We start from the raw sequence: 12,471 nt of genomic DNA, 5'->3' as shown, positions 1-12,471 counted from the left end.
TTATTTTAAAAAAATAATTTTAAAATTTTAAAATTAAATATAAAATTATAAAATTGTTAAAAATAATTATAAAATTATTTTAAAAATCTTAAATTATTTTTTTGAATGTATTTGTAAATTTTTAAATTTAAAAAATTTATTTGAAATGTTTAAGAATTATATTTTCTTTAAAATTTTAGATTATTTTAAATTTATATTTAATTTTAAAATTATTTTTAAAAATTAATTATTTTATAAAATATTTATTAATTTTTAAAACTATTTAAAAATTTTGAAATAATTTTTAATATTTTATAATTATTAATGATAATTATTAAAAATAAAAAATTAATTAAATCAAAAAATAAAAACATTATGGTTGTAATAGCCCGTGGAGGTTGTTGCAGCACCACAGCCCTTGAGGAGGGTGTTAAAAATATATAAAATTTTATTAGAATTTTAAATAAATTTTTATATATATTAATGAGATAATTTAATTAGAATTTTAGGAAATATATTTGATTATTTATTTAAGTTAGGGTTGATTATTTATTTAGGTTAGGGGTTGATGAGAAAATAAATAAAATTATCAGAATTTAAATAAAATAAATAATTAATTAAATAAATTTATTTAGATTTAATTAAGTTAATTAAAGTTAATGTTTTAATTAAAAACCCCTATCTTTCCCTCCCGCTCGCGATCTCGGCACGACACTCGCGATCTCGGCACGCTCGCGATTGCGCGACGTCGTCGGCCGCGCCGGAGGGGTCGCGCGACTCCTCCGGCGAGGCTGCCGAGGTCGCGCGACCCCTCCGGCGAGGCTGCCGTGGTCGCGCAACCTCGGCGACCGCGCTAAAGGCGTCGCACGATCCCTCTGGGCGCGGTCCTGGCGTCTCGCGACCCCTCCGGCGCAGCAGCCGGGGTCACGCGACCACTCCGACACGGTCGTCGGGGTCGCGCGACCACAGCTGCGGCAGGGCTGGTGCCAGGTCGTGCCGGTGCCGGTCGGCAGGCGGAACGAAATGTTTCGCCCGTTCCGACCGGTTCGGTACGAGATTTTAATCATTGATACCAATTAATAGGTTATAGATAGAGCTATCAAACTAGCATCTAAAATTTTGTTGGTAATGGACGCTAAAAGTAAAAAATCATGTAAGTTTGATAATTGCCAAGTTGATTAGGTTCCAATTAATACACTGCAGCATCTGAGGCTAGGCATTGCAAAATATTATAGATTCAAGCTTCATAAACTAGCACTTGTGGAATGGTTTCAAAACCAGATCTAGAGAATCACAGTAATATCCACCCAACAGATATATTTTCAAACTTATCAGATAATATTATTGGATGGTACCAGGCACTATGGGGCTTTCCAACCAGTTGGCATATCACATTATACAATAGCTATAGGTTACTAACACTGGATCAGAGCATTTACAACATTGTTAATGTTTCTGCTTAAGTTACAAACCCAAAAGTGTGGCATATCTGACAAACAAGATGGAATTCAAGATAATACGTTGTCAAAAAAATTTGTACTCTATGAACATGCATTGATACTGATTTGATTCTCTGATTTCTTATAGAAAGATATAGGTATCTGTTCCAATGATTTTTTTTTTTGACTGATCTACAATTAAATCAATGCAACAATAAGGCAGCTTTTAGGAGATTTAATAAGATTTATTAGACCAGTAATCCAATCTTTTAAAAATTTAGATAATATATGTCCAAGTTTACTAGTTTATTTGGAAAAATTACTGTGCTGGATGCTCCAACCTAGACATAATTTAAGGCACAAGAAAGTAACTGGTCAAAATTCAGAAGGATGCACATTCAGAATCAATGTAGAGAAGCCTTACACTGCAGATGGCACAAATCGCCAAACCTTCCAACTGATTAAGTAAATTCATAAGCATTTCCCTGGGAAGTTGTCTTGCCATATCAAATGAATGTTTTCCGATAGTATCTGTATGAAATCCTTTAACTAGGAGAGGATGATCACAGGCTTGCCGAAGTCGCAGCAGAAGCATCAATATACTTGCATAATTTTGTCTCAATGTCCCCATGGCAGCAAATTCCTGCCAACATTCACAACTTCTATATAAGGAATATATAGTAAATGTTTCCAATAAAAAAGTTTTCGCCAGTAGAGGTTTAATGGAACAAGGTGAAATTGTGATAACTAACTGATAGCACCATTTCAAACTAAAACTCATAGAGGATTTGGGCAAAATTAATGAAATATGGGAATGACTATCTTGCACAGAAAAAGAAATTATCTCACACAGCGGTTAATCAAACTGAAATTTTATTAACAGAAAGATACCCAATGCATTGACAAAGCAACTTTTCTAGACAACATCCTAATAAAATAGCAAAGAAATAGCACTAATCAAGAAACATAATAATCTCATTAAACTACTACCAAATTAAAAATACCTATTGAACTCAAACTTAATTGAAAGATATCAAATTACACGATATCCAAAACAGAACAATTGCCAAAATTAGCGACAATTCAAATTTAAATGAATGCCATTTACTTCTATACATCACTACCATTTAAAGAAGGAAAGACATTAGTTTGAATTTGAGATTGCAATTGATTTTGGTAATTGTTACATTTTGGGTATTGTATATATCTTTTAATTTAACAAGAGTTTAATGGGTACCTTTTAGTTTGGTAGTTGTTCAAGGAGATCATTGTATTTCCCAATTAGTAATATATTCCAGTTAGAGTTGTCTATAAACACTGTCATGTCAATGTATTATTTTTCAATTAATAAAATTTAAAGTCCATTAATTTCTGTGTGAGATCGTCTTTCTTTGCATAAGGTATTTATCCTCACACTTCCTCAAATTCATCCAAATTTTGTGTAAATTTTGGTTTGATTTGATGTTGCACCATCACTCTCCTAATAATAATATTTTCTATCGAAATATGCTAATAAACATGTACAACACAGCAAATATAGCCCTCTTTAGTGATTGTTCATCATTGTTGTCACCATTATCATAATCTCAACTCCCAACTATTTGGAGTGGGTATATGATTATATTTGTTCCAATGAGCTCTAATAATAATCAAACAAATTAGATTACTTTTATTACATCAACTAAAATATCCTTTGACATTGCTTTATCCCCATACACCTTCCATTATAATTGGTCTCAGAATATGTCGGTCACCTTCGAACATGTCTACACCATTTCAATATACTTCCTCTTGTTTTATAAAAAAAAAGCAAAAAAGATACATTTTACTCTGATTTAGTATTTCTGAAATGCTGCAAACCACACTGCAGAATTTCTGAATTTACTCAGTATTAGCCAAAAGCACAACAGTATGTGTTGGCCATATGAAAGTACTTCACTTAAATATAATGTTCAATAACAATGACAGAGACCACAATCACAAAGATCCATCATCAGGCAATGAATGTGAGGAGCAGTAATATCAGATGAGGAAAATAATTACTCCAAAAACAAAGGATATGCTTGCTGTTATAGCAGTAAAATAAATAAGCTTGCCAAAATCTTCAAAATCTGTATCAGAAATCTCTTAGACTATTAAAAGGGTTCACACTCAATTCTCTTTCTTCAATTAGATTAGCAGTCATTTCCTCTACTTCCTCTAGAGAAAGAGGACACCTTTCACGCTATGTGCTAAATCAATTCCGAGAAAATGTTTAAGACTCCAAGATCTTCAGTAACAAATTTTATCTCCGTGTTTTTTTTTTTTATTTCCAAGGCATACATATCACTGTTGTTAGAATAGACAATAGTCATTAGTACCATGTGGCTAATTTATTTATGCACAAAATTCTTGAGTTCTTGTATAAATCACATGTATGGTAAAATTACTTCCTGAAGAATAATTTTATCACATCACTTTTCTTATTAACCTGGTATCAGAACAATATTCCCCTTCTTGTTGCCTTCCCCATCCCCCATTCACCGTGTCATTTTTGCATCAAAACTTTTGTTGTGACCAATGCAAGCATAATAACTCATGCTCACCATTCATATCCACAACTAGAACCCATGTGTAAACCTGTGCTCAACCGTTGCGCCACAACCAAAACTCATGGAATGACTTGATTCGTGCTTAGGGATCACACTTAAAACCAAAACCAACACCTATGCAATGACTCGATCTTGTACTTTTTTGTGACTAGTGCCGTCACATTTGCACATAGGGGCCATACTCACACAAGGCATAACTAGTACCAACACTCACACTTGCATTCTTCATCACAAGCCCATGATCACACTTTTGTTAACCAACTAACTCCACGTGCACTTTCATGACCCAACTTAACTCTACATGGACTTTCGTGAACCAACTAACTCAGCATGCACTTTCGTGATTAACTCCACATGCACTTTCATGATCAACTCCACATGATGTGAACCAGCATGAAGCAACTAACAACCTTCTTCTAAACCTGTTCTTCTAGTGGCCATCCATTTTCTTCATGAAACCCAACTCAAGCTTCTCCTAGATTGGTCCTCGATCAACATGAACCGCAAACATCCGCAAACATATTGGAAAGAGATTATAAGGATCACTGAAAATAAGGAATACAAATTATAATCCTTCAAATTATTTATGATGTAAATTAGTTCTAATTCTTTGGCTCAACTATAGGGATATAGTTCTAATTCTTTGGTTTAATTATAAGGATATTTTCCTAAGTTAGACACAAGACAAAGATCATAGAGTTGTATATATATTTGTATCATTTTTCAATGAAAGGGATACATATTTCTTCGTAATTCTTTTCTGATTTCATGGTATTAGAGCAAGGTCCTGATCACACCAAGAGTTCGACCATGGATTCGTCAAAGTCCCTCGGAACCATCATTGCAACTTCGAATATGAATCATCCTCTACAGATTACCCAACACAAACTGAATAAGTTAAATTTCAGAGAATGATTTCAGTTCATTCTTTTGGTGATTTGAGGAAAAGGAAAAGTAGATTATCTAACTAGTGAAACACCAATCCCAAAAACCAATGATGCAACGTACAATGCGTGGGAAGTCGAAAATTCCATTGTCATGGCTTGGATGATTAATTCAATGGACCTAAAATTGGAAGGGCTTAGAAAATTCCTATTCTACAAAAATGCCCAAGAAATCTAGAATGTAGTCCACGAGATGTACTCGATCTTCAAAACGCATCCCAATGTTTTGAAATCCGATCAACTCTGCAGAACATGTAGCAGGATCAATGTCAGTGATTGAGAATTACAACCAGCTGATTGATCTATGACAAGAAATGGATCTGTTTTATACAATTCCATTAAAGTGTGTTGAGGATGGAGTATTGTATAACAAGGTCCTTGAAAAAGATCGGATAGTCGACTTTCTTCAAGGCCTCAACAAAGACTTGGATGAAGTACGAGGTCACATTCTGGGAGTCAAACCTTCCTTCACTCCGTGAAGTATTTTCTAAAGTTCGACGAGAAGAAAGCAGGAAGAAAGTTATGTTGAAGCCTTCCAATCTCGACGTCGTAGAAGAGCAATCACAAGGATCTGTGTGGGCAGCCACTCAACCACAATTGCATAAACGGAGAGAAAACCAACTATGATGTGAGCATTGTGAGAAGCCAAATCACACCAATGAGACATGTTGGGACATTCATGGAAAACCACCAAATTGGAAGCCACGAAATCAAAGGAAAGGCAAAGCCCACATAGCTGAATCCAATGAACTAAAGAAGACTCCTCCAGCGCCTTTTACTTTGAACAAATGGAGATTTTGAAGTCCATATTCCACAAAAACCAAAATTCTGAAATTTTGGACTTCACTCCTAAGGCAGCAATCACCCAACGAGGTAATATCTCATCAACCTTGTTATCACAAAGAAATGATAATGATAAATAGATTGTTAATACCAACGCATCTGACCACATGACGGGGCAATGCCCAGCTTTTTCGAATTACAAAATATGCACTGATGAAGTGAAAGTTTCAATGGCAAATAAAAATACAATTAGAAAGGCAAGGATTAGAGATGTTTTTGTCCAAGGACTTCGATTGAAATTTGTCTTGCATGTTCAAGTTTAAAATACAATTTCTTATCTGTTAGCAAAATAACTAAGGATCAAGATGGTAAAGTAATATTTCTTTATGATCATGGTGTATTTCAGGATTCGTCTTCAAGGAAGATGATTGACAATGTTGAAGAACGAGGAGGCCTATACTATCTCACTAGTTCTTCCCTACAATCGAAGCCACCAATTACTCTCTCTATGTCTAGTTCAATAAATTCGGAAGTACTCTTATAGCATAGTCGTTTAGTACATTCAAGTTTCAATATTTGAAGCACTTGAATCCAAAATTATTCCTTAATAATGGATCCATCCTTTTTTCATTATGAACCATCGTATCCTTGCTAAACAACATAGAAAAAATTATCTAATGTGCAATTACCAATCTTTTAAATCATTTCACTTGGTTCATAGTGATATTTGGGGGGTAGCTAGGGTGGAAGATTTAATAGACAAGAGATAATTCATCACATTCATAGTTGATCATATTCATGCTTGTTGGGTCTATCTCCTCAAACATAAATTTGATGTCGAGTATGCGTTTCCACAATTTCATAAAATGATAAGGAATTTATTCTAATTTAACTTCCACATACTCAGCACAAATAATGGGGTAGAATACTTTGCTCACGACCTTAGGGATTACCTTCTTCAAAATGGTATTTTTCAAAGTTCATGTCCATCTACACCTCAATAGAATGAGATTGTAGAACGGAACAATTGTCATCTATTAGAAGTGACAAGATCTCTCATGCTCATCAATTTTGTCTCTCATCACTTTTGGAGTGGCTATCTTAACTGTAGCCTACCTCATCAATAGGCTTCAATCAAAAGTCCTTAAATTTAGCACACCAATCACTTATCTCCAAAAAAAAAATCTCTCATATCCGTAATTTTAACTCTTTCCCAACAAAAAAAGAATTTGGGTGTCCAGTGTTTGTACATAACAACAGTCCCGCACGTGGGAAACATGACCCAAATGCATCTTCATTAGCTACTCACCCACTCAAAAATGATACAAGTCTGCAATCCTATCACAAGAAAATTCTATGTCTTGTGATGTTACTTTCTTGGAAGACAAGTCCTTATATTCCAATGATTCTCTTCAAGGGGAGAATTCAAGGGAAACTAATCATTGGGATCCTTCAATATCTTTACCTATGTCACCCTTACTCATTGGAACTCCCCCACCTTCATCATCACATGATGTAATCATAGAAATTAGTCAAGGGAGAGAACCTTTGCAACCTTTACAACAACAAAATGAACCGATACTTTACTCAAAAAGGCCCCGAGTTACTCAGCGAGTCGAATCATCTAAACCGATGGTGGATCCACCATAAGATCCACAAGGAAATGTTCCTATAGATGATCTAGACGTTCCCATTGCTATGAAGAAAGAGATGAGGACGTGTACTCAACATCCAATTAAAAGGTACATATCTTATGATCGGTTGTCAAACAATCACAGGGCATTTGTCTCTCAACTTGATCATGTGGAGATTCCTACAAATATATATGATGCCTTAAAAAATTCAAAATGGAGGGTTTCTATTTTTGAAGAAATGAAAGCACTGAATGATAATGGCACGTGGGAAATAGTAAACCTGCCCAAAGAAAAGAAGGTAGTAGGTTGTAAATGGATTTTTCTGTCAAAATAGGGTCGGAAGGCAAGATAGAAAGACATAAAGCACATTTGGTGGCTCAGGGCTATACACAAACATATGGGCTTGACTATGAGGAAGCATTTGCACTCATTGCAAAGTTAAATACTATAAGGATGCTTCTGTCCATTGCGGCACCCTTAGATTGGGAATTGCATCAATTGGATGTTTCATATGCATTTCTAAATAGGACTCTTAATGAAGAAATCTATATGAAGATATCCCCTGGGTTCGAGAACAAGGAAACATCAGGATCAATTTGCAAGTTGAATAAGTCACTGTACAAATTAAAACAACCTCCTAGGGCATGGTTCACTTGATTCAACACTGTCATGAAAAGTTTTGGGTACACAAAAAGTAAAGCAGATCATTCTCTCTTTGTCAATCAGTCAAGGGATGGAAAAAAAATCTACTTTGATTGTGTATGTTGATGATACGGTGATCACGAGTGATGACAATGATGAGATTGCAAACCTCAAAGGGTTATTACAATCTGAATTCAAGGTAAAAGACCTTGGAAGACTTCGAAATTTCCTTGGAATGGAAATAGCTAGAAACAAAGCCGGGATTTTCATTTTCCCTATCGATCTACTAAAGGAAACAGGAAAACTTAACTACGTCCAACAAATACTCCAATGAAAAAAAATCTATTTTGATTGTGTATGTTGATGATACGGTGATCACGAGTGATGACAATGATGAGATTGCAAACCTCAAAGGGTTATTTACAATCTGAATTCAAGGTAAAAGACCTTGGAAGACTTCGATATTTCCTTGGAATGGAAATAGCTAGAAACAAAGCCGGGATTTTCATTTTCCCTATCGATCTACTAAAGGAAACAGGAAAACTTAACTACGTCCAACAAGTACTCCAATGAAAAAAAATTAGAAGCAATAAAATACAATAGATGATGCTCCAACTGATAAAGAGAGATCAACGTCTTGTTGGAAAACTAATCTATCTATCACTTACTAGGCCTAATATTGGCTATAGTGTTAGCATAGTTAGTCAATTTATGCATGCCCCCACTGTGAGACATCAAATTGCAATAGACCAAATTCTTTGATATTTGAAAGGGACTCCAGGGAAAGGTATACTGCTCAAGAAAAGTGACAATAGACCCGTTGAAAATTTGTCGATGTTGATTGGGCTAGTTCACTTGAAGATAGCAAGTCTACTACTAGATATTGCACTAAAGTTTAGGGGAATGTTGTTACATGACGGAGCAAGAAATAACTAGTTGTTTCAAGGAGTAGTGCAGAGGTAGAATATCGAGTCATCGCACAAGGGATGTGTGAATTAATTGAATTGAACTAAGGTTTAAAATATCGAATCGTGCTAAGGTTTCGGTCCCGGATCGGAAAGATACAATTTTGGTACCGTATCATATCGTGCCGATATAGTTTCGATATTTTTAAAATATAAAATATATTAACTAAAAATAAAAAATTTAATCTAAATATTTAAAAATAAAAAAATAAAATATTTTTAAAAAATAATAGGATAATTTAAGAGGTTTTAATTAAGTCTATTTAAATTACCCCAACTATAGCTAAGAGTTAATTAAAATTATTAACATAAGTTATTATTAAAATCTAAGTTAAAAAAAAATCGACACTGCTGTTTCTACGTTTCCGCGCGACTGAGGCATGCGCGGCCCGCTTGACCGGGCACATGCGACCTATGCGACGCCTCCAAACAGCGTCTCGGCAAGAACCGTTGGTGTCGATGCTGGTCCACTGACGGAACGAGAAATTTCACCGGTATTAAGCGGAACAACTCGAAATTTCAATCCTTGGATTGAACGACTACGGTCTCACCTACATGCTCAATTTGAAGACAAAATGAAGTTGTATAATGACAGTAAATCAACTATAGCTGTGGTTCACAATCCTATGCAACATGATCAAATGAAGCATGTTCATATCGACAAATACTTTATAAAATCTAAGATTGAACATGGGAAGATCCATCTTTGTTATGTGTCTTCAGAATCACAAGATGTTGACCTTCTTACTAAATCGTTGCTAAAGAGAATGTTTGAAGAAAATGTATCCAAGTTGGGAATGATCGATATTCATTCACCAATTTGAAGGGGAGTGTTGGAAAGACATGATAAGGATCACTGAAAATAAGGAATAAAAATCATAGTCCTTCAAATTAGTTATGATTGGCTCAATTATTGGGATATAGTTCTAATTCTTTAGCTTAATTATAGGGATATTTTCCTAACTTAGACACAAGACAAAGATCATAGAGTTGTATCATTTTTCAATGAAAGGGATATAGATTTCTTCATAATTCTTTTTTGATTTCATTGATTTCAAAACAATCTCTTCATCACCTCTCTTTTTGTTGTCTATTCCTCCCTATTCTAAGGATATGGTTATGTAAATTTCACAACTCTAATTTCAGGGAATCTTACATAATTTTTTTCCTATTGCAATCTCTTTATGTACATTTAACCATAAAGCTTTTCTTTGTGCCATCTTCACATCTCTCATTGTGTCATCATTTACATACAACCTCACAACCAATAGTCCCATCAGAATCAGTATCAAAATTAATCATTCCAATTTATCACCTTTGGTGTCAACTTGAGATTCTTTTCGGTTCTCATACCCAGTGTAATTATCTTACATCTCTACCTTCTCATGAGAAAGATTAGGATTGGGATCAAATGTTCATAAACAAACTTAATACTTGCCTCAATAAGATATTATTTATGTTCATTTATCATGAAAAACAAATAAATAATCAAACAAACTTGAAATTATATCTACGTTTAACAATATAAATTGAGAAATTTCAACACTTATGAGCTCAAGTCATTTAGGTTCATGAATAAAACTTGTAAACAATTTTATGAACATATTTGTTTATAAGGTTGTATAAGACTTGTAAATGTTCTTGTATGATCGATGAAGTGACTAGGGTTGAGACGACTCAATGACTTATTTCTAGCACACCAGTATCTACTCAAATCACTTCAAAAGATTGAATTTTCTTCCTGTCAACTCAAGCTGAAACAAAATCTCGTGAGCCAACTCAAGCTAAAACAAAATTTCGTGAGTAGAACGTCTACAATGGATGTCCAGAAGGCAAGCACACTAAGTATTCATGTAAAGGCAAGCACACTAAGTATTCACATGACATAACATCTCTAAGTAGTAGTAGTACTAGTAGATGATTTTTAGTAGGTATACATAGACATATCTCCTTAAACAGAAGTTTGACACTATTGAAAGTTCATCACTTTTTGTAGAGTTAAAAACCAAAAGGGATTAAAATCAATCGGAACCATAGTGATTATGATGGAGAATGTAAGAACCATGATTTTCAAAATTATTATAAAGGTAACAGATATTTGCATAAAATTTTCACTCCAAGTACATCTCAATAAAATGGTATTGTGAAAAGGAAGAATTGTGCACTTAAGGCATCTCGGTACATGTTAAACAAGTACTCTTTCCTAAGATACTTTTGTGCCAAGAATTTTCATACTACATGTCATGTTCAATATAACATAAATATTTGCATTCATTCTTAATGAAAAACTCATAAACTTTGGCTATGGAAGAGTACTCTCAATTAAGCATCTTAGGTTATTTGATAGGAAGACATATCTTTAAATACTAAGGATCACTTAGGCAATAATCAAACACTTAGGGTAGAAGAGTCCCCTAATGTTGCATTTAACGAGTCTACTCAAGTGTATCCCAGGTTTTTAGAGGTAGATGTAGACATTAAGAGGAGGTAGCTAAAAGGATGTAAACGATGAGTATTAATCAACAAGAACCAAACATACATATGCATAGAAGAAATCAACCAAGGGGAGCAAGAGAAGAAACCAAGAAGGATGAGCCCAGGAAGAGATTAGAAGAAATAATTCAACCACTCTTAAAAATCTACAAGAATAATAGCTCCCAAGGGTAAGAATGAGATCTCACTTTAGGCATGTAGGTAGCAATGTTGCATTCATCTCTCAAATTGAGCTAAAAAACATAGAAGAAGCATTGTTTGATCTACATTAGGATACAAGATGAATTAGTCCTAAGACCTTATAATTGTTCAACCATTGGAACTTGTTGGATTTTTATGAATAAACTTTATGATGAAATGGACGTGTGATTTGAAATAAGGCTAGATCAATGGCCCAACATTACAACCAAGTAGATTATGACAAGACTCATGCTCCAATAGCACAACTCAAATCAATTTATATGCTTTTGATTATTGCAACGTTAAAGGTCTTACACTCTTTCAAATGGATATAAAATTCTGCATTTTTTAATGAATTTATAAAAAAAACAATTGTGAAACAACCACCCACTTTTGAAGGTTTGCAATATCTAAAACATGTTTTAGACTGAAAAAAGACATTGTTTGGTTTGAAACTATGACCCTAGAGCTTGGTATATAAATTTTTTAGTTTTCTTTTCTCAAAATATTTTAAATTAGGTGTAGTTCACTTTACATTATTTATTAAAGACAAAAATAAAATTATTTATTAAATACAAAAAAATAATGATATTTTTATTGCACAAGTTTACGTAGATGATATCATTTTTGTTCAACTAATAAAGAATTTTTGAATATATCATTTTAAAGTTAGCAACAATAAAACAAGATAAAATTTATTTAAATATAAATGATGATATAGTAGGGAATAACACTCAATAGTGTAGAAGGATCCATATAGCCAACCACACCTAGTGGAATAAGACTTGGTGGTTGTTGTTGGTTGTTGTCGTCATCTACCA

The 12,471-nt window shown here is 34.0% G+C and overlaps 1 protein-coding gene across 2 annotated transcripts in view; it reads right to left on the bottom strand.

Moving 5' to 3' along the window:
* Positions 1 to 1,842: 1,842 nt before the first annotated feature.
* Positions 1,843 to 12,471, bottom strand: part of LOC141818293 (helicase-like transcription factor CHR28) — a gene marked incomplete at its 3' end in the record, with an annotated part of 32,323 nt that continues 21,694 nt past the window's right edge. For both annotated transcript variants that reach the window (XM_074705811.1, XM_074705812.1), the window contains 1 exon segment: positions 1,843 to 2,061. In XM_074705811.1, coding sequence (XP_074561912.1) covers positions 1,843 to 2,061 — 219 coding nt within the window.

This window comes from Curcuma longa, unplaced genomic scaffold (genome assembly GCF_044706935.1).
Source record: "Curcuma longa cultivar G26 ecotype Majalengka, Jawa Barat unplaced genomic scaffold, ITB_CL_G26_1.1 contig_24200, whole genome shotgun sequence".
Lineage (NCBI taxonomy): Eukaryota > Viridiplantae > Streptophyta > Magnoliopsida > Zingiberales > Zingiberaceae > Curcuma > Curcuma longa.
The sequence above is the reverse complement of the archived record's forward strand: the minus strand, read 5'-3'. Positions and strand labels throughout refer to the sequence as shown.